Genomic DNA, 23,192 nt, shown 5'->3' on the forward strand with positions numbered 1-23,192 from the left:
GGAGTCTTGGAAGATACATAAAATCTTCCAAGATAATAATAAAATAATAAAATCTGAGTGGTGAGAATTCAGGTGGCTATTGTTTCTTCTTTATATTCTTCTGTATATTTTCAAATTTTTAGGGATCATTGTTATGCTTATAATTAGAAAAAAATACTTTTGTTTTATTTGTTGAATGAAACATTTCTTTGCAGGAATAAAAATAAATATTGTTCTCCCAGGGCATAGAGCAGAATTTGTTTAATTCCACATTTATCTTAAGATCACATTCATCAAGAAGGTGAATCAACTATCTTTGGAATTTTAACTCTCCAGCTGGACTCACATATGCCTGGGTCAGGCCCCACCTAGCAGATGGACACTTAACTTACCCTTCTCATCCCTGGGCCTCAGGAGAAAGAAATACACCTGGTTCCAGAACAAGAAAATCTAATCCAGAAATTGGCAACTTCACCAATGCATGCAGCTGGAGGAAGGAACTGGACTGCCCAGAACAGCCTTAGAACCTGTGTGCTCAGAGTTCTGCCACAAAAATCCCGTCCATTCAGAACTAAACTTGTTTTATGAAAGCATCCTCCCCTGGCTTTGCCAGAAAGTTCTGAGCGAAGCTGAAGCCCTCCTGCAGAACCCTTCTAGAACTGTAATGCCGAAGGAAGCCGTGCCCCTCCTTCGAAATTAACTTTGACCAACATCAACATTCATCCTGGAGCTTTTAAAAATGCAGGTTCCGGGGCTTCTCACCATAGAGCTAATGGACAAAAGCGGTGAAGCCCAAGGATCTATATTATAAATAAATAAATAAATAAACAAACAAACAAACTTAAAAGCCGTCTCAAGTGGATCTCACAGAGCACCCATAAGCTTTAGTGTGCCGGTGGAGTTCTTGTTAAAACACCCTTGTAGATTCTGCATCTGTGTGTCTCCGGGAGGCCTCCACCATCTCCATTTCATCTAGCCCCAGGTGATTCTATTGTTTGTGGAGGTGATCCACAAACCACAGTTCAAAAGACATATCATGGATGCCAGAGTAAAATGTTCCTGGCCCACTGCCCAAGAGGGAGCCAAGGAAGAGGCGGGAGAACTAATTTGGTTATGCCAGCGTGCTTGGATTTATTAAGAAGCTAACAAAGAGGAATTTTTGTATCTGAAAAGTGTCAGAAAGCTGGGGAGGAGGGGTCATTTCCAAAGTCACCTTGAATAAGAGGACGCCTTATCATGACCAGACATTCAACTTCTTGAAAGGAAAACCATGGGGATTCACCCTTTGAGCTTCCGGCACCACTTTGGGTGGGACCCGGTTTGTGGGCCTCACCAACGCCTGGCTCTCCTCCAGGCCTCCAGCCACCAGGGCAGGCGTGGAGAACAAGCCCTCCTCCATAAATAGCACGGGGGGCAGGCCGCGGTCCCCGGGCAGGAAAGGTCCTGGAGACAAGGGGTCTCCACCTGGAGCAGAAGGAGGTGTTCACTGGGCTGTCTGGGTGGAGGGACACAGGAGCTCATTTGGTGTCGCACACAGGCGCGGGCTGACAGCACACAGGTCCGCAGCACCCCGAGGGGCCGCAGCAACTGGATCCGCAGCAGCCGCCGCCGCAGCCTCCGCAGCCGGATCCGCAGCAGGAAGACCCGCAGCAGTCGCCCCCGCAGCCCCCGCAGCCCGAGCCCCCGCAGCCACAGCAGGACGCGCAGCAAGGCCCGCAGCAACTGCAGCAGGCGGGCTGACAGCAGCACACGTCACAGCAGTCCTGCTCCTGCGGGCAGCAGGCGAAGCAGTCCCCTGGGCAGCACCCCATGGTCCCGGCTGGACAGGCGCAGGTCAGGAACACCGCCGAGTTCCCCACATCTGACAGTGGCCAGCCAGGTGGCAGCTTTTATATTCCCCCACTGGAGGGTGTTGGCACAAGGCACAGGATGTTTTCTTTGTTATGATTTATGCCAGTTTCCATAAGAACATCTCATTAGCTGCCTATTTATTTTCCAGCCCGAGTACCTCAACTCATAAAAAAGCCCCACTCCTCCCAACAACTGTTTGTCTAGAGGGTAAAAATATATCTGTGAAAAGACCTGTCATCATGGCCAAGCAGAGGCCAGCCGTCAGAGCCCAGGCTGGAGAGAGGAAGGGAAACCTCCCACGGACTCCGGCTCCGGAAGGCGTGCAGCTCTTTCCCATCTCCAGTGGCAGGTTGGCAGCAGACCCCTTGGTCATGGAGGCCAGTCCGGAAAACCAGAATGGTCGAAACCGGAGGCCCTGTGCCTTCTCCCTCAGGCACACCGGCTCTAGAAGTTCTGGTCATGTGGCTCCTTCCAGGTGGAAATGGCACCCTCATGCCGGCCCTCGGGAGTGAGGCAGATGTGTGTGTGTGTGTGTGTGTGTGTGTGTGGTGTGTGTGTGTGTGGTGTGTGTGTGTGTGTGGTGTGTGTGTGGTGTGTGTGGTGTGTGTGTGTGTGTGTGTGTGTGTGTGTGTGGTGTGTGGTGTGTGTGTGTGTGGAGTGTGCCACACGTCACACGTTCGTTTGGGCTTGGGCAGTGAGCATCAATCATGAGTATCACTGCCCTGTGAAACCGGGAGAGACTCATCATAAAACTGCAAGGGGCTGGGAGCCCTGTTCTCTCCGGGCTGCACGGCGAACTGAACGCTCGCACGTCCCTCTAAAGGGGCTGGAAGACCTGTGGTCCAAAGCTGCACCAGCCCGCCCCAGGCCTTCCCTGGTAGAAGGAGGAGGAGGAGGAAGGAGGAAGAGAAACAAAAGGAAGAGAGGAAGGAAGCAAAGAAGAAAGGGAGGGAAGGAAGGAAGATCATTGAATATCCAAAACACTGCATTAAAATGTGCACTTTTAAAATAAATTCCAACCTTACAGACCATCTGGCGGAATGAGGGGATCAGCATACAGAACACCCAGAGAGCCATTCCAGGGAATAAATGCTTTTGGAAAAAGCCGAGATACTGCAGAGGATTCAGGTCCATGTGTAAATTCTGAAATGGGTCCGAATTCCCGTCATGGGGCTTTGAGCTTGTCATGTCTTGGAATGATAATGGCAGCCCCGGAGCCTGCAGCCTCAGCCCTCTGGAACGCAGCGAGCACCCAGGCGGGTGGAGACCTGGAGCACCGCACACAGCCCCTGCTTTTTTAGTGCATCTTTTCTTTTCAGATGGGCCTGGAGGTCAGGCAGCCCCTAAGAAGAGCCAGAAGGGCTGAGAAGGTGGGGTGAGGGGATTGGCAGGTGGGGTGGCATGGGGTGGTGATGTTTGATGCGATGGTCAATACTTCACAGGATGTGGAATTTTAGAACTTGGAGGAACCCTAAGTCATCATGTGGTTCAGGGTTTCTATACCTGATTTTACGTTAAGAATTGCCTAGAATGGGGGCTTTTGAAAAATACAGATTCCCAACCCTCAGCCCAGCCCTGTTAAATCAGAATATGTGCTTCTAGGAGCTTGAGAAACTATATTTTAGGGTTTTCCAGATGACTCAGGTTATCAAATAGGATAGGTAACACTGGTACAGTTTAATGCCACCATGACCGTGCCCCTAAGCACCTTTTTTCTACAGAAGATGATACCAAGGCCCAGGGAGGACACATTAATGATAGATTGGGCCCCTAACTCAGATGTTCTGTTCCCTGGTCCAGCATCCTTCCACCACCCCACGTCCATAGATGGATGCCTCATACTGCGGCGATGTCCACGGCAGCACAGCCTCTTCGTCCTTGTTGGTAGCAGGTGATGCACTCCCCAGGAGATGCACAAGGGGGCATGCAGAGCGGTCTCCCTCCTCCCTCCCAGTCCCACCAGTCGGGCCCCTTGCCTCTACCCCACTCTCCCTTTGCTCCTGGTATTACTTAACCCCGCTGTGCCTGAATTTTTTCACCCATAAAACAGAAATTATGATAATAATAACAGTGCCAGTCTCATAAGGTTCTTGTGAAGATTAATTCAACATATATATAAGACACTTAGAACAGTGATTGGTGACCTACTGTTTGATAAGCATTAGCTGTTACATTACTTATATATAAGAAGGTAGATGTGTAGATATGGATATATTTTTGTTCATTACACATGGCAGCATGTTCCATGGTAGCATGATACACACACTGTTCTTAACTCTTCTTCCTCTTAACAAGGCCTCTTAGAGCTCATCCTGTAACAGTACATATAGAAGCATAGTATTCCATTGTACTGATTATTTATTTAATCAATTCATATTTCTAATGTTTTGCTATTATATTTAGTTTCAAATATTTTGCTAGTGTGTAACAGTGTACTTACACATGTCTTGATGTATCCCTCCCATAAATTCTTGAAAGAAAATGCTAGATCAATGAGTTTTTCATTGGTAATTTTCATGTGTGTTGCCAAATTCCCATTTATAAAGGTTGTACCAATTTCCACTCCCCTCAGTAACGTGTGAGAGTATCTGTCTCTTCATACTTTCCCATGCAATGTGTTATCAAAGTTTGTGACTTGCCAATGCAATAGCAGGAAGATAGGATCTTGGGAAAGTTTTACTTTGCATTTCTGTTAACTGTGAACATTTCATATGCTTAAAAGCTATTTATGTACCCCCTTCTGTGAATTATGTTTCCACATCCACTGTCCATTTTCCTATTAGTTTGTTGGTCTTTTTTTTTTTGTCTGATAGGAATCCTTTGTGAAACAGGAAATAAAAGCTTTGTCTGTATTATGAGTTATAAATGTTTTCCCCAGATTATTAGCCTTTAGCACTGTACTTAAATAATAATAATAATAATATTTACATTATAAATTTCAAGCCTGCTTACTGTGGGATTACTGAGAAATGCAAAAAACTAAAGACAAGAAAATAAAAATAATACAACCCCACAACAGAAATTTTTACTATGTATATTCTAATTTCCCTTTTAGTGTTTTTTTCCTAAAGATTTGCATATAAATACTGATCTCAGGTACAAGTTTCTAAATCCATATTCTAAAGTATGTTAAAAATATACTTTTGTAAAGCATTATCTACCACACACTGAGATAAATTCCTGATGGATAACAGCATTAAACATAAAATGCAAAAATATAAAAAAACATAACTATATAAACTAAAAGAAGTTTTTCTCTAAGACTGACAAACTATTTCAATCTTTCATTCCAGTTTATGGGGAAAGAAAAGTCAGTTCTGTATAAACTCAGAAATCATTCAGCACTTCTCCCTCCCCATCCTCCATCCGGAGGTGGTGTCTGAGGTGTCGGGAGTTTAGACAGTCTGACATTGAAGAGGAAGGCAACTGGTACACGTTGGACATCCAGGGAAAAGTTCATGGTCCTCTCTTACTCTCGGCCACCATCCTCCCTCTAGTGGCTCCAGCTGAGGTATTTGAGTTATCCCTGCTCTCCATGATCTTGGCACCCTTCCATCACTGGGTCCAGGAGACCCAAGGTCCTCCAACTGATCACCTATTATCTTCTGCACAGAAGTCCATTTTGAACTGCATCAGCCCAGCATTGCCTTGAGTCATCCTTTCTGTGTTTCCACAGTAATAATCCCACCCTGGGGACAGTGAATATAGAAACCCTACTGGAACCCAAGTTATGAGAAAGGAGTAGCTGTGAAAGAAATTGCAAAAGAAAGATAAGACTATCTTTTTACAAAATTGAAATCTTTCTGTGTAAATTGATTTGTACACTGAATATTGTGTTTCACCTGAGAAAATGCTCATGAATATGTTAATTATTAAATATTAAGAAAATTAATTTTATTTTCAAATTAATGCAAGCCTTCCCTGGTGTTGGATGTCTAAATTTCCAATTTTCCAATATTCAAAGCAAAACACCAAGGTGAACGAACTTTTTTGATGTGTATCTTTGTGCCTCTTTATTATCTCCCTTAAATAAATCCCTAGAAATACAATTACTGTATCTTCAGCATGTTAATAATTTTAAGGCTATTAATAAATATTAAAAAACCATCCTCCAGAAAAAGTTGTTTACATTTGTGCCCACAGTGCCAGTGAGACAGGGACCATAGATGTAGTCAGAGTAGGGTGAGGGCCTCCAGAGGGGGCAGGGCAGGATATCTGTAGTCAGAGCAATGTAACTACATGCAAGGAAACCCCCCCTGCTAAAACTCTATGTTAAACATTGAGCTCTAGAATCATTCTTCAGTGAGATCAGTTAATGTTCCCCAGATAAAGAAGAGCAGCACATGTTTTATTATGCTAATCATTTGTAACCATGTGTAAGATTCACTTTAGCATGCTAAAAGGCCCAGGCCTCTGTGCTGTCTTTCCTCCTTCAGATCTGACAAGGTGATTTTGCAAACTGAGCAACTAAGCATGCAGACCCAGCTGTAGACGGCAGGGTAAAAGGCAGGAAGAATTCCATCTTAAAGATAAGATTGCATCTTAACACCCAGGAAGTTCAAGAGGCATGATTCTTTAGCAAGTACACAATACCTCAGCCCACCTTGGGGGCTGGGCAGGCAGCCTTTTGATGTGCTCTCGGACCAAGGTGCCGGTGTCCCAGAGAGAAATCAAGGCAGGAAATTCCTTACAGTGAAGTTAATTTTTAATATTCAGGAACCACTAACAAGTCCCCACTCCTAAGTTTTTTCATGTTCTCTAAAAATCCTCAACTGCCTATAAAACCCCCTTGACAACGCACCACTGCAGACTCTCTTGTCCCCTCCTGGCGTGAGCGGGGAGCTCTGTCCCTTCACTTTATCTCTAAATAAAAGCCTGTACCTTGCTCTCCTACCTCGAGTGTTTGTGAGGCTCATTCTTCAGCTCCGTAAACAAGAACCCCGGCATCACCTTCACCAATACCAATTATTATTTTTAAATCCCTTTGTCAAGAGATTTGTTGTGATTGACAGTCCAGTCATGAATCTCTTTGCAGTATTTATTTGTACCTATTTCATTATTAGTGCATTTATTTTGTTGACCATTTTTATTTCTTCCTTTGGGAATTACCCGCTCATGCCAATTTTTCTATTAAGCTACTCATTTTTCCTCATTTATTTAGAAAAGTTTATTTATGCTAAATATAAACTTTCTTTTCTGCACTCACATATGATGCAAAATTTGTTCCAGGGTGTCATTTCCTGTTAATTATGTCGGTGGTGTTTTTATATATACAATTTTCTTTTTATATAGGCAAATCTACCTATATTTTCCTTTCTGCCACTTTATGCTTTGAAACTTCTTCACCAACTGAGACAACTATTAACTTTATTTTCTTTTAGTTTATATAGTTACATTTTTTTACATTTTTGCATTTTATGTTTAATGCTGTTATCCATCAGGAATTTATCTCAGTGTGTGGTAGATAATGCTTTACAAAAACATCCTGAGTATTTTTATTGGGGAACTTGAGTGTCTATTAATGCTTACAGTGCAAGAAAGAACGGATGGGGAGGTACAGCAAGAGTCATTAAATACTAGGCATGGCATCTGTTCTGGAAGCCTCTAGTGTTCATCAGGTCTTTATTGCAGCTTCCCATGTTTCTTTTAAAGACACTCACAAGATAGGCCCTGATTTCTGGCTTCACGAAAAGCATGCAACAAAAACTTGATTTGATGTGAGAATCTTACTATATTTGCATGGCACTGATATAAATCACGTGTCCAATTAACCATCTCTTGGTAAAGGGGGCACATTATCAACCCCTCTCATCTTACTAGACACTGTACTAGGCCCTTTATGTGTTTTCATGGTTAATGCTCAAGCTAACTATACCCAATAGGTATTAGTACCCTTATTTTGTACATGAGACACTGAGCCTCGTGGAGATCAATTACTTTATCTAGAAGATGCACAGCTTGGAACTGAACCCAGACCTGTCTGCTTCTGAAGCCCATCCCCCTTCCCCTATGTCAGGCTTTCCTGAGGGAACCACAGAAAACTGCCTCTGTCTCTCCATAAGAATATATCTTCAAGTGATTGTAAGTTTTATAACTACAGAGACCATAGCTGTTTTTTCACCAATTTACATCCAGTGGGCACTCAATATGTGTCAAATAAATGAATAAATAAAATCATAAATGAATGTGAGATGACCCCCTTTAGTGCAGTACAGTCAAAAGCATCACCTAGCAGAGAGTGGGGTCTCTGCCACCATTTGTCATTCACCTTTCATTGCTTGATCAATCACTGCTTCACTCAGTCTCAGGTCTGCAAGCCGTGCTGTCCAGTAGAACTTTCTGTGATAATAGAAATGTTCTATATCTGCTTGGTCCAATATAGAATCCATTGGACACATATGACCATTGAGCACTTGAATTGTGGCTAGTGTGATAGAGAAATTGAATTTTTTATTTTATTTAATATGAATATACTGAAATAACCACATGCCCCCAGTGGCTTCTGTACTGGACAGTACAGCTGCAGAGGTTCAGTTTGGGACAGTATGGCAGGCTGTTATTTGGATTAACCTGTATCATGAAAATAACTAAACATGCTGTATTTTTGTATGTTTGAGTCTTCAAAGCATCAAAGATCTGACAAAAGAATACGAATTTCCAAGTAATTATTGAAGAACTAAGTAAAGGCATGTGAACTGAGCAGTGAAGGTGCTTCTCAGGGGCATTTGTTGAACTTGGCAAACTTTAGTTGCAGTTTCACGACTTCTTTAGGGATAGAAACAGAAGGTAAAGTCTAGACCCACCCAGGGTGGAGACCCCTCTAGGACATCCTCCCCTCCGTAAAGCTGGGACGCCTGCAGAGGCCACACCCTTGGTATCATGGTGACCCAGACTCAGCTCACCCACTCTGCCCACCAGGGCACTGTACAGAAAGCTGTCTCACCTGTATGAATTCACAGAGACCTCTGCCTGGTAGTGCCCCAGGGCACTGACAGAAACAAATGCAAATCCTTTCTGGAGGACCACACCATCATCCTACCTTAATAAAGTCCCACAAATAATATCGCAAGGAAAATGAGGGTGGCAGTCAGTGCTATCACCAAATATTTCTGTCCCTGCCTTTCAGTAACATGACAGGAAGATACCTCTCACTCTCCTTCGATGTTAGGCATGACCAAGTGTCCTGCTTTGGTTAATAACACATGAACGGGCATGATGTATATCACATGTCACTTCCAGACTAGAGTTTTATGAGCCAGTGAGCAGCCGGCCGCTTTTTCCTTCGCCCTCCCAAGCGGATCTGTGGAAGGTTATCTAGAGCTGGAGCTGCTGCCAGCCTGGGCTCTTCAGTAAGTACGATGACTAGAGTCTCTTATTGGTGTGTGTTGGATATAGAGCATGAGCAAGAAATAAACTCTTGTCAGGATAAGAGCTGAGAAATGTGGAGTTGTTTGTTAGCACAGTAAGCATAATTTAGCCTCTCCTGACTGATACGGTGAACAGCTCACAGGCGTGTACAACTAAGCACACAGGAAACAAGGCACCATGAGAGAGAAGCGCAGAAACAACAGGGCATAAATAGGCCATGATTCAGACAGTGGAATCATGAAACGCATGATAATTAAGGATGTTGCTATCTTTAAAGAAATGTAAGACAACTTAGAAAATACCTATGAATGTGATCTTTGGAAATAATGCTGAGAAAGTAAAGTCAGCCCTATGTAGACCCCCTTAGAATTGCATGGATGCTGGGAAGCCAAGATGTAACTGTCTGGCCTTTTTTTTTGGTTCCCACCCAAGGTGCAGACAAACCAGAAGCCCCAGAGGAAGTCCTTGTTCCAGTCCTGACTGCTGCCTAACAAACCCAAATGGGACAGAAATCAACAATGTTTTACTGTGCTCGTGGATTTCATGGGCCAGGAATTCTGAAAAGCCCCTGCAGGATGGCTTGTCTCTGCTCTGTGATGTCAGGAGCATCATCAGGAAAGACGTGAAGGCTGGAGGTACTTGAAGGCTGCTCGGGCTTCCTCGTGGCAGCCCAGAAGAACCAGGTGGGAGCTGCCTCGTCTTCCATGATCTGTCCTCAGAAGTCACAGAGGGTCACTTCCTCTGCCAGCACAAACTCTCCCGGATTCGAGGAGAGGGTCTATGTCAATGGAAGAACGAACAAAGGCATGTTGTCAGAGGAGTGGAGACGAGACAGATTGCTGCACAGCTCTCTTTTCAAATAGCCTTCCTCTTCTCCCAGGTGACCCTTTCCCCAGCCTGTGGGATGCTAATGGCCTGCAGTCATTGCCCTCTGCCTCTTCCCTAACCTTTCTCCCCAACAACAAAACCAAGACGTATCTGATCTGCTGTTTCCTCGGGTTTGCTGATCACCCTATAACTGAACCAGACCTTGCTTGCTCAGTGTATGTCTTGCTCTCAGTCTCTCTCTCTCTCCCCATTGCCCATTAGCAAGAAACTAGGGGAATTACTTGAAGGAAGGAGGAGAAGCCCTCTCAGCTGACCCTGAAAGCAAATTTAATTCGGTATCTCCAGTTTCACTGACGTAAGGAAAGTGTAAGGACCAGAAAAATGGTCCACGTGGACTGCATACTCATCTCCATTCCCCAGCCTTCTATTTCCAGGGAAAGCTTCCCTGGCCTGTATTTTATGTTTGGGGTATGCCCCCACAAACCCCATTACCTGCCATCTTGGAACCCTCCTCTCCATGCATTAGCCAGGGTTTCCCAGAGAAACAAAACCAATAGGATATATGTAGAAAGATGATAGATTATAGAAATTGGCTCACATGATTATGGAGGCTGAGAAGTCACACGATCTGCCATCTGTAAGCCAGGGAAGCTGGTGGTGTAATTCAGTCCAAGCCTGCAGGTCTGAGAACCAGGAGGGCCAGTGCCGAAAACAGGAGAGGATGGATCTCCCAGGTCAAACAAAGGGAGCAAATTCATCCTACCTCTGCTTTTTTGTTCTACTTAGGCCCTCTTCAAATTGGATGATGCCCGCCTGCAGAGGTGACAGCAATCTATTTGATCTACAGATTCAAATACTAATCTTTTCCAGAAACATCCTCACAGACACACCCAGAAATAATTTTTACCAGCTCTCTGGGCATCTCTTAGCCCATCAAGTTGACATAAAATTAACCATCACACTCCACAACCCTCATTTTTTTTACTTCTATTGTAAAATTTCTGACAAACAAGGATGCTGCTGGAAATATTAATGACAATACTTATTATCCTTAATAAAATACAAGGATTTGCATTTGAAAAAGGAAACCCCACTCTGAGTAGGAAAGATTCCTAAGAGAGTGAATCCCCTAGACAGATATCTTAGAGAAACTTGCATGCCCTCGTAAGTCACCCTTGATCACCACACTTGATTGATGCTTCTCTGGTTGAGAGTATTTACATATTCATCTTTGGATAGGATGCTTCCCAATCCATTATAGAGGGGAAATACTCATTACATATAAATCTTGTACAGAAGAACCCAGACTTCTTGGGGATGAGTGTACATTCAACAAAGAGAGTACATCTTTTCAGATTCTCATACTTCTCTAACTTCAGTTAACCCTGAGCTAGTAAACTAAATATCTCAGATACTGCAGGGACAGATAAAGCAGTTAGATAAACAGACAAAGCAATTAGATCTTTTATAAAGTGACCTTTGACTCACTATTCTCCCTTCTCTTTATCATAGTAAGTATGAAAATCACAAATACCTTTCCATGATGATCCGATCGCAAGGATCTGTACAAATGCCATTCCATCATTTTGCGGCTGTGGCTGTGGGTATCCAGGACCAAACACAGAATGTATATCATTCTGGTTACTCTGCCTATTCTAAGCACCTAAAGCTTCCGTCAGGTAAACAGCAATGCCATTAAGACTTTAAGGTCTAATACCCAGGATTACTACAGCCATTATTGGTTGAGATAAATAAATTAAATATTGCTTTTCTTTTTTTTGCAATTCTCTTGTGTTTTGCTTTGGTAGCAATAAAAGACTTTTTAAAAAATCTAGGCATTAAAACAAAAAAAACATAGAGAAACTTTTAAAATTCACAACAGGATTCATACTGTTAATATTTTTTCATATTTTCTCTGTGTTAAAAAATCAAGTAAAGAAGTTAAAGAAGTTCTTTAGTTTTCATATCTATTCACATTCTAATCCCTTCTTCCCAGGGACAAACACAATCATAAATTTAATATGTGTACCCTTCTAGCATTTTGTGCTTTTATACATGTATATACAAGTTGAAGTTTTTTAAAAATATAGATATGAACACTAACTGGAACTTTTCAATCAACTTACTTAATTGGATAGGCAATTAACGTGAGTTTGAAAGAACTCCTTGGTTCAACCAAGAGGTTCACTTTTTCACCAGGTCTTCATTTATTGTCAGTCACAGTTTAACGTTGAGGAAAAAAAATCTCTAGACTCCCTGATTCTCTCAATTTATATCCAAAACTTTCTAGAATGCATACTTTGCTTTGTCACCTTTAATGAGCTTTCGGTCCAGCGAGAGATGCCCAGCCCTCTGTAGAGAGAAGAGCCACAGGGGTGAGACCAGAGTTTGCATGTCTTGACTGGTCACTGGGCAGCACTGTGACCTGGGGCCACAGGTAACCTTCAGGGTCTATGCTTGAGCACTTCCAAAAAGACCTTGAAGTCTTAATGGCATTGCCGTTTACTTGATGGAAACGTGAGGTACTCAGAATAGTCTTATTCGGTCCTGATGGAAACTTAAGGTACTCAGAATAGTCTTGTTTGGTCCTGGGCACCCACAGCTACAGCCACAAAATGATGGAATGACATCTGTCCTCAGATCATTGTGGAAACCTCTTGACATGAATTCAACATTTGTGTGGTTAAACCACTTAAGCTCTCTACTTAATTTCTATTCTATGTAGGGCTTAGTTCAAAAGTTATACTCCATACCCCTGTTCTTGTCACCAAAATTCTTTCACAATGAAGTTTCATGTCTAATCCTGTGAATGGCATGTTGTTAATCTAGAAATGACTTACTGCCTTCAAAGAACACAGTGATGGTTAAGAGAAAGACAAATTACTCCTTTCTCATTAGAAAATGACAATCGTGTGGGTGCATGTTTCCTCCTATTCTCAAAATTACCCGAGCACATCTCCTCCTAATGAGTCAGAGGCATTTGTTGCTGTGTGACATTGCTCAAGCAACCTCTCTGTGCTTTATTCTTCATCTGTCCTGAACGGGCTATTAATTTCAGGCAGGCAGGTTATTATTGGTTGAGCACCAATCATGTGCCTCCTATATGTCTGCCATGAAAAGCACCACAAGGATCAGTTAAGAAATGTGAAAAATTCTTCAAGGTTGAACTATCTGATTGACAGCCAATCTAGTAGGGACAATGGCCCAGATGGAGTCCAGGGCTGGGCTTCGAGCGGTCTGTCGTCTCAAGGCTACCATATGCAGATGTGAGAGTTGGGCTGAGAGCAAAAGCACCCAACTGGGGGGTTGCACAAAAGCTGAAGGCCAGCTTATGAACCGCTTGCCACACCAGGCGCCTGTGGAGTGTGTCCCATGGAAGAGGGAGCCTTTCTCTAATCTCCAGTGGCTCACAGAGGCTACTACAGACCTGGCAGAAGAGGCCAACAGCTGGAGGCGCTAGAGGATGGGGGTAAAGAGTGAACTGGAGGCACCAAAGGTGAGAACCAGAAAAATTGGGTCTCCCATTAAATCGAAGGGGCAAACATGAGACAACTGGAATTGGGAGACAAAGGCAAGGTAGTGGCAGAAACAGGGCCATGAAGACCAAGTGATAAAGTACAGTTGAGAGGGCCTAAGACAATTGCCATTGACAGAGCAAGGTTGCCTGACCTTTGCTTCCTACCTTCCTTCTTATCTTCCCTCCCTCCATCCCCACCTCCCCCACTTCCTTCTCTTACAATTTTCCTTTGTCTTCCTCCCTCCCTCTTCTCTTCCTCCCTTCCCCCCAGCCACTTCTTTCGTTCTTTCTGTTCTGTACAGAAGCAGGAATGTGAACCCTGTTAAAAGCATAGTAATAAATCAGATAGTTGCTTTTCTAAAATCCTTAACACCCAAATGTCAAACGCCAGGAGCCAGTCCTGTTAGCACAGAGCTCATCATATCTCAGTTACAAGATTCTGGATACTTCCCCACCCATCCTCCCACCAACCCACCTGTGTTTCTGCCTTTCAGTTCAAGATATGCTGCCTTGGAGAGCCAGTCTAATCAAGAACAGACTTGAAACCCTCCCATCGCTGCCACCTCCCCACCCCGGGAGTCCACTGTCGTCAGAGGGACTTCACTCCCTGTGTTGCTGTGTGCTTGGACTTTACTACACACGGCCTGAGTGTGCCGTTCCCAAGGTGACCCTCTTCCCTGCCTGGCTGTTGGACGATGGACCACACACAGTGTCCAGGTTGCTCCCAGTGTCCAGGTTGCCAGTAATCAATATTCCTGCATGCTTTCTCTGTGGTCAGCAGCCAGCCAGGCTCTGCAACCAACCAGTGATGAAGCCAGCATGGGCAGGTATGAAATTATTATTAAAATAAAATACAAATGCATTAAATTTTATCTTTAATAATAAACTTATATGTTGCTTTAAGTAGAAAAGATACAAGTGGAAACCAGTTCTGGTAAGTGACTGTGGGTTTGGCACCACATCTGTCCCTTACTTTTTCCTCCTGCTTAACAATTTTGATTGCTACAGTGAACATTTCACCAGCTTAATGTTCTTACCTATCCAGCTTCCTCCTAACAGCACATACACACATGTGCACATGCACTATGCATGTGCTCACACACAGGCACACATGCACATACACACATGCATGCACATATGGATTCATTTATCTCTGGTTCTCAGCCCTTGAGCTCAGATTCCTCCACCTCTTTCCCCATCTAGCCAATTTTCTGCATCCCTCAACTTGAAGGAAGTTGAAACCAGGTTCCTAACCTGGGTGCCAAAGGACTGGAGTCAGCAAAACCTTTGAATCTCAAGGCTGTGGATCCCCCATCCTGATCAGTAGGAAAGGGGGTCAGAGCAGGGCGATATGATTTCCCCAGGGTCCCTAAGGACATGAATAGAAGTGGCCTTTACTGAGCATTTACTATGTATTGAGCATTGGGTTAACCACTTGTGCCAGTGTAACATCGTTCCATCCTTATTAAAAAAGCTATGAGGTGGTCATTGTTCTCCCCATTTTACAGATTAAGCAACTGAGGCTCAGACAGGCCAAGTAATTCAGATAGAGGTTACAATTCAGATTAAAAATGAAAGTAGTCCTTCTCAAACCCAAGATTTTTCTGGGGCTTGTTATATGTTTTATCTGTTTGTCTTTCAACCTTTTAAAAAAACTTTAAACACACACACCCATGCACGCCGATGTGTCATGTTCCAAGCTCCAGCTAATCAGGGCCACCACGAGCTTCTTATTTGTGCTGCCAAATGAGGTCATCTCATGCAGACACCATCATTTCCCTGCTGCTGCAGAGCACGTTTTAACTTCTTATAAACCTGCCTTTGACCTGCAAGGCTGTAAATATTCCCCAGTCTTCCTTAAATTTCTGACCCGTGTGTCTCCTTACGCGTAATACAGTGAGTGAAGAAGTGCTAGCCCCACACCTGCTGTGGGCTCAGCTGGAGCCTGGTGAGGCCAGGCCCCTTCTCCTGGCACCTGCAATGTCAAGTGGCAGTGCGAGTTTCACAATAACAGGGGTAGGCCACGTCCTGATCATATCTTCTTGTAGTTTTGGCCATTCTTGTAAATTTGGCACCTCCTGCCTGACTTTCTGCCTTTCATGAGGGATGTGAGCAGTTGTTAGATATCAGTGACTCTTTCTTTGAAGTAAAATCAAACAAAACAAAACAAAACAAAGCAGTTGACTGTAACTGTCACCTACTGCCCCTAGCTTTGCATGTTAAGTGCTCACAAATCTATTTTGACTCAGCACTAAAGTGCTCCTGGTGTTTTCTGGATGCTTCTTGGACCTCTTGGTAATTCGTCCCATGAGTGAGCCACCAGGCCACATTCAGGCTCCTCAGCACTCCCACACAGAGGTACCCTCAGGAAGAGGCTTCTGTCACCACCTGCGGGAGGCTAAGATGCGCGTACGGGAGGAGAGGAAAGATGGCCTTAAGGGCCCACGTCTCCCCACACAGCAAACTCCTCCGTCTTTCACCCAAGACTCCCTATCACCTGTCATGCCCTGTGGCTTCTCCGCTAGGGTCAACCCCGTGCTGCTCTGGGGCCTGGAATTCCATGGGCAAGCTGGGAGAGGGGAACCTGGAACAACAGACAACATGAGTCACCTTTCCATAAGAGAAAGCTGGCCCTGCGCTACCCTGGTGACCCGGAGCCTCTCAGCAGAGTGCTGGGTGCTGGGAAAACAGGGTCCGCGTTACATCAGGCACAGGCATAGAAGGCTGAGTGCAATGTTTTATTGGGAACAGACAATCTTAAAATTAGACTCTGGAAGCCCAAGATCAATATTCAATGTCAAAGGGTCAATGGCCGGATGACCAGTGTGTGTGTGAACAGTGGGGTGCCATTCACAGGGTGCTTCCCCACATAGAGAACATTTCAACATCCCCATGAGGCCAGAAGCCCAGGTGCTCTCTCAGAGGAAAAGAAAATTAGGCAAGTTGCTGGCTGTTCCAAAATCAGGACCCAAAAGCTCTGCCTCCAAAACGCACCATGATTCTCCCATGACGTGTCACGCTGTCATTCGTGGGTGAGACCCATGGCTGGCCCATGCTGTTGGGTTCACGTGGAGGGCAGAGCAGGGTTAGGAGAGGGCTCTCAGGTGCTGATGCCTTGCTGCCTTACTAGGAGTCCTCATGGATGGTGGCACCGGGCCACATGGAAAAGGGAAACTAATCTCAACCCTGGGAGAGCCCAGAAGTGAGTGGAAGGGCCCCACCAGGGAGAGCACTCGCTGTTTCTCTTCCTGCCTCTGTGTTGCTGCTGAAAGATGATTTTAAAAAGCTATAAAGGGACCAAACCTTAGAATAGCACTACCTGGGGACTTCTAACAGATTGTAAATAACTTGCAGCCAGGACTGTGTCCGCCTTCACGCGCTCTCCCCTCCCCATCACCCGGGGTCTGCACAGAGCAGGTATTCACAGGTAGTGGGTGGGTTGAATGGAGAAAGCAGAAGCATCAGATGAAGGGCTGAGGGGTCTAAGCCCCAGAGCTGGGAGGGGACACCGAGCAGCTGGAGCACAGGCTGAGGGACCCGCCTACACAGGACGTGGAGGGGGTCCTGGGCTCGCCAGGCACGGGGCAGTGCCTTTGCTGGGAGTTCCTGAAGCTGCCTGGACCCCCAGGACCCAGGTGCTATAGCTCTGGGCCCGAGACTTCCTGCTGAGAAAAGCTGAGCTTTCCAGAGCCCCTTTCCAGCCCCCTGCCCAGGCCCCCTCGCAACAGATTTGGTCACAGTCAGCTCTGGGAGACATCCAGGTCAGAGGGAGAGTGGGGAAAACCCAGAAGTGGTCCAGGGCAGATGGGGGCCCCAGCACTGGGGCTGCCTGGCCCCCACCCCTGCCCACCTGCCTCCGCATGGGGCAGCCTTAAGCAGGCCAGGCAGGCAGAGGCCCCTGTGCACAGGAGCCAGGCCATTTCAGTGCCTTGTTATGAGTGCTCGTGATGGGTGTGGCAGAACAAATGAATACCAGTGAGAAAGGCATCTGCTATGCCAGGGAAATCAGTTTTATTAGGAGGTTACAGGAGTAGGCTGTTGGTACTGGGAGGGTTCTCAGGGCCGGCAAAGAAGGAGCAGACCCCAGAAAAGGAAAGGGTGGCAGCGAAAGGTCTGGAGCAGGTTGGGTGAGTTTCTCGGCTGTTTGACTATAGTCAGAGTGGCTCCAGGCATAAAAGGTGTGTGTTTCCGGCCCTTTTTGTCAAAGGAACCAGTGCTGGCTCAAACTTCAGGAGCCTTGGGCCCTCCTCCCTGCTCCTCTGGCAGCCCCCGGGTCTAGTTCAGGAAGGGACCACAGCGTGGGCGGGGGACACAGGGCGTGAGGGGGGCACAGGGCCCGGCGACTCCACACGCATTCGTTGTGGCGCAGGGGTTGCAGGGCAGCCTGGAGAAAAAGAACGTGTGGCAAGGTGAGCTGGGGAAGGCTTGTCACAGGTACCAGAGAGTCCCCAAGCCTGGAATGCCTGTCGGGACTTGGCCACACCTATAACAGGGGGAGGCCACAGGCTCTCTGCCGCAGTGCTCACTGTCAAATTGATACTCAAGTCATGCTAGACAGAAACTAGAACTCTAGCTTTGACCCCCAATGCTGCCGATTCCCAGCTGGTGACCTGGGGAAAGTCACTTCAGACTTCTCCAAGCCCCCGCATCTCTACAGATAGAGTGGGAAGAATCCTGACCCAACCTGCCTGGTGGTAAGTGTAAGGTCAGATGTGAAAGCGCATGGCAACGCACGCTGTACACATCCAGTCCTATAACTGTAAGGCAAGCCCTTGGTCTCACAGCAGTGCTATCACAGCAGAATGCAAAGAATTGGCTGTACAGTTCCAGTTTGTACATCAAACAATTCTTGCTCTTTTATGTTTTAATGATGGCCGTATTGTGTTTTCTGGGTTCTGCTTGAGCATGTCTGCTGTGAAGGCATAAGTTCCCTACCCAGTGTGCTGTCTTTGCATGGGGTCCAGCTGAGAAGTACACTTGTGTGTGCACGACTGCACCGGACACCTGCAGCCGGGTACTCACTTGCAGTCCTCGCTCTCCAGCAGCCCCCTGTACGTGTTGATCTCACACTCCAGCCGGGCCCGCACGTCCAGCAGCACCTGGTACTCCTGGTTCTGCCGCTCCAGGTCACCCCTGATCTCGGCCAGCTGGGACTCCACGCTGGTGATCATGCACTGCAGCTGGGACAGCTGGGAGCTGTAGCGGGCCTCGGTCTCTGTCAGCGTGTTCTCCAGGGAGTTCCTCTGTGGGGGAAGATAACGATTGTCACAGAGATGCTCCTTAGTGGCCTTCTCTAAAGGAGTCACAAGCTTCAAGAGTTCAGGGGAGTGTGGCCCAACGGCATCCCAGTGACTCTGACCCCCGGCCTCCCCCTTCTCACCAGGAGGTCTGAACAATACCCACCAGGTTGTGCTGGGCCTGCAGCTCAATCTCCAGGGCGTTGACCGTGCGTCTCAGCTCGATGATCTCCGCCTGGGAGGTCTGCAGCTGCTCCGAGCTGGACACCACCTGCTTGTTGAGCTCCTCGGTCTGAAACACAGCAGAAGAGAAGACAGGCTCAGCCCCGGCCTGAGGAGCCCAAGGGGCCAAGAGCCCTGGGTGGCCCTGTGCTGAGATGCCCACCTGGGTGGTGAACCACTCCTCCACATCCCTGCGGTTGGTCTCCAGCAGGGCCTCGTACTGACACCTGGTCTCGTTGAGCACACGGTTGAGGTCCACGGTGGGGGCCGCGTCCACCTCCACGTTGAGGCGGTCTCCCAGCTGGCTGCGCAGGGTGTTGACTTCCTGATGGAGGAAGAGGAAGATTTAAAGCCTCACCAAGGATCCAGATGCTTACCTCTCAGAGAATGTAAGTCAACGTGTTATCATTCTTAAGCTTTCCACAGCTCTGGTCCCTCTGACCTTCTAATTAACCAAATTGTGTATTCAGGGACTAACCTGTGTCTTCCACTTTACAATGTGCTTTCAAACTCACGACCTCTTTCCACCCGAAAATCTGGTGTGCCTCTCCTCACTGGAGGGAGCAGTGATTGCGTCCTGGAGCAGATGTGATGTATCATGATTTAAGCTGTGGGCTCCAAATGCTCAGGTCCATGTTTTTGCTAGTATAGCACATGGCTTCCCAGGTTTGATCTTAACCATGGGTAATAAAGGGGACAGAGTCTAGCTAACGAGGAAATAAAGACAGCTTACTTCCAAGTCTTCCATCTGGGACAGAGTAGACCTGACTGGTGATTTGTTTGTTCTACCAGCATAGGTTTTACTGAAGGAAATAACTATGTGTTCATTTCACTGATAATCTCTCCCCAAACCAGCATAACTTGGTACTTGAGCTTCAGTAGATGTCAGACAGATTTGAATTAGGTCTCAACTCTACCACTTACTATATGGCTTTCAGAAGCTTCTAAAAACCTTAATTTCATCTGTAAAATGAGAAGTACTCTGGAATTCTAAAGCACTTAGCACAATGTTTGGCTCACAGTAAGCACTTGATTAATATTAACTGTCACCATTTGCACTGTTCTGAGATTTAAGGTTTGCACAAAATACCTGTTATCTTTATTATGCAAGTGACTAAGTAGTGATGGTGGGCATTTTGCTCAGTGTTTCCTCCAAGCAACACTGAATAGCAGAAAAAGCTCCAGATGAGAAAGAGGAGAGCAGGGTTTTCTCCCAGCTCAGCCCTCCCAGCTGTGTGGCCATTCTGGCCTCTCCAATTATTAAATGGACAGTTGGGATAAACAATCTGGGCAGCCCCGCGTGCTCCGACCTGGGAGCAGAAGAGGCTGTGGGTCTGCCGAGTTGCTGACCTTTCCTTATTACTGGACTTGCCGACTCCCTTCCCTCCCATTCCCACCTCTGGCATAAAGTTCCTAGTCTTATGCCACAGGTTTTTAGATTACTCTTTCCCTACAAATCCCTTTTGGCTTGGAGAATAGATTCCTCAGCCAGTTGAGTCTCGCCCATGCCCTGTGGCAGGTGGAAACAAGCCTTGGTGAGTGGTCCTGTTGCTCTTTGGGGAAACTCACCTGCTCATGGTTCTGCTTGAGGCACAGCAGCTCCTCCTTCAGGGACTCCACCTGGGCCTCCAGGTCAGACTTGCACAGGGTCAGCTCGTCCAGGATCCTGCGCAGGCCGTTGAGGTCCGACTCCACCAGCTGCCGCAAGCCCAGCTCCGTCTCGTACCTGCAATACAGGAGCATCATGGACATGCCGGACAGGAACAGGCCTAGCCTGGACTCTGCTTTAGTTTGGTTTGATTTGTCAGACAACTGGGAGCTGGGGCTTGGTTTTTGCAGCCAATTTGTTCGTTTAAGTTTTCAACACACTGAGCAGTAGCTCCTAGGAAAAAGTGCACTGGTAATTATATCCTTATAAACCAAGAGCCAGTGGATTTAAGGGGATAAAGGTCTATAAACTGTGAGATTTTCAAAACTGATATGCTTCCCACATTCTCCTGATTGAATTCTGTATACAGCAGAGCATTAGGGAACCATGGCCTCTACATCAGTTTGGGGGATGTCAATTTACAGAGAAGCAGGGGAAGGGAATTGAATCTGGGGAAGAAATCCCTGAACTCTGGTGAGCAATGGCGGATCTTGGGGAAAAGATCTAGGAAAGGGCTTTGTCAATGTTTGTCTGTGTTGAGGACAGGCTAAGGGGAAGGAGAGAAGAGAGAGACGATAGCATCCCCCTTCCCACTCACTTGGTCCTGAAGTCATCTGCAGCCAGCTTGGCGTTGTCAATCTGCACCACCAGCCTGGCGTTCTCAGACTTGCTGCACAAGATCTAGAAGACACAGAACATTGTACAATGAGCTTGGTTGTCTTTAACCCACAGCAGTCCCCACTAATTCATTTATATAAGGAACAGAATGAGAAGTCACAGTGGACCTTATAGAAGATTATTTAGTGCTGCCCATTTGTAAGAGGCACTCAAGAAATATTAGAGAAATCAAATTTGAAAAATAAAACATTTGAAATATGCAAGAAGTGTATATTTCTTTTTCTTTCCTAATAAGCAATACTGAGAAGCTGATAATATTAAAAACATTTCTTTTTAAAAACCTCCTATATGTCTGGCATGATTTTAGGAGCTAAAGGTATAAAAACAAGTAAGCACTGGGCCCTGGCCTTAAGAAACCTCCAAGCAAGCTTGGAAGATAAATATATAAGCTCACCTTTGGAGGGACTGGGTCAGGGAAGCATGTGCACCCTCCCAGCCATCCTGGATGGCTTGGAGCTATTTCCTCCTGGACAGTTCCCACTCTTCCTTTTAGCCAAATATTGTATGTGCTCACTAGACACTGCACACCAGGAGAAGCCCAGAGACAACTAGGTCAAGACAATAAGTCAGGACACCTAGGCACCCAGAAGAGGGTGGCAACAGGAAGTCAGAGCAGCCAAAACCCAGTGGAGGGGAAGAGAAAATGGTCCGATCCTTCCAAAAGGTTCCACTTCCTCGGCTTCCTTCTCAGGCTCAGTTCTTTTCTCTCACCTCAGGGTAATAATTCCAGAGCTTGGCAAATGCATGGAAGCATTTGGAGACAGCTTTAATTACAGTTTATTCATGCAAAGTGCTGCTACCTCTGCAAAGGCTAACACTGTACAAATATTCATACCTAACTGTCCTGGGCTTCAAGTCAGATGGGCCCTCAAGAAAACAAAATGGAAAAGCCAGAGTTCAACTGTGCATTTCAACCACACCAAGAGCTCAAATTCCTTCCCTGTGACCTCCTGCTGGAAGCAGTGTGATGTCCCCCCTCACCTTCTGCTGGAGCTCCTCGATGGTCTGGAAGTAGGACTGGTAGTTGGGGCACACAAAGGGCTCCTGCTGCTGGTGCCACTCCCGGATGCGGTTCTCCAGCTCAGCGTTCTCACGCTCCAGCTGGCGCACCTTCTCCAGGTAGCTGGCCAGGCGGTCGTTCAGGAACTGCATGGTCTCCTTCTCGCTGCCATTGAAGGCACCCTCGCAGAACCAGCCGCAGCTGCCCACGTTGGCGGGGATGTTGCAGGCCCCGGGCAGGATGCTGCTGTGGCAGCTGGGGGCCACGCAGGGCCGGGAGGAGCAGGTGGAGCGGCAGCTCACGTTGGGCAGGCAGTAGGAGAAAGGCATCGTGCTGGAGGGAGCGAGGCGCCCGGTGCAAGACGGAGTTCAAGTTCTGCAAGCCACAGAGCTGTGGGTCTCCTTCTTCTGGGGACCATTTATACCTCTTCTGCAGAGGGTGTGGACATGGAAGGCAGCCCTTTTTTTCTTACTCATTTGGTGGTTGTCAAAAGCCCTTCCCCTTGGTTTGTTAGGTTTCTTCAGAAGAGTCCCGCACCTCATAAAAGACTTTACTCGGGCTTCTCGCTAAGTCAGGACTCCTCTGCCATGCTGTGCGTCAGTGAAGCAAGAACTTCATAGTGTGGCTTCAAAGGGCTGGCCTCCTGAACGCCCTGGCCTACATTTGTGGGGTGCGGCATGCCCAGGGACACCTGCTCCGCCTCAGCCTGACGGCCCTGACTCCTTGGCAAGCCTTTGGCTCTTCTTGCTGAAATGGAAAAGCATAGCTCTTGCCCGTGTATCTTTTGCTAGGTCAGATTCCAAAATGCCATATTCACAGTTCTCAGAAAGAGGACTAGATCCCTTCTGGAATGGTTAAAACAGC

General features: G+C 46.5%; 2 protein-coding genes across 2 annotated transcripts; both read right to left on the reverse strand.

The window, feature by feature from the left end:
* Positions 1–1,091: 1,091 nt before the first annotated feature.
* On the reverse strand, positions 1,092–1,828 carry KRTAP17-1 (keratin associated protein 17-1). Its single transcript, XM_017677837.3, has one exon. The coding sequence runs from the start codon at positions 1,788–1,790 to the stop codon at positions 1,497–1,499; it is 294 nt and encodes a 97-aa protein (XP_017533326.1). The 5' UTR covers positions 1,791–1,828; the 3' UTR covers positions 1,092–1,496.
* Positions 1,829–17,532: 15,704 nt separating this feature from the next.
* Positions 17,533–22,728, reverse strand: LOC108408086 (keratin, type I cuticular Ha3-I-like). Its single transcript, XM_037019776.2, has 7 exons — positions 22,310–22,728; positions 21,249–21,331; positions 20,572–20,728; positions 19,166–19,327; positions 18,947–19,072; positions 18,566–18,786; positions 17,533–17,927 (listed from the first exon to the last, which is right to left on the reverse strand). Exons 1-7 carry the CDS (start codon positions 22,655–22,657, stop codon positions 17,819–17,821), a joined length of 1,206 nt encoding a protein of 401 aa, XP_036875671.2. The 5' UTR covers positions 22,658–22,728; the 3' UTR covers positions 17,533–17,818.
* Positions 22,729–23,192: the final 464 nt, after the last annotated feature.

Source organism: Manis javanica, chromosome 4 (genome assembly GCF_040802235.1).
Source record: "Manis javanica isolate MJ-LG chromosome 4, MJ_LKY, whole genome shotgun sequence".
In the NCBI taxonomy this organism is placed as follows: Eukaryota; Metazoa; Chordata; class Mammalia; order Pholidota; family Manidae; genus Manis; species Manis javanica.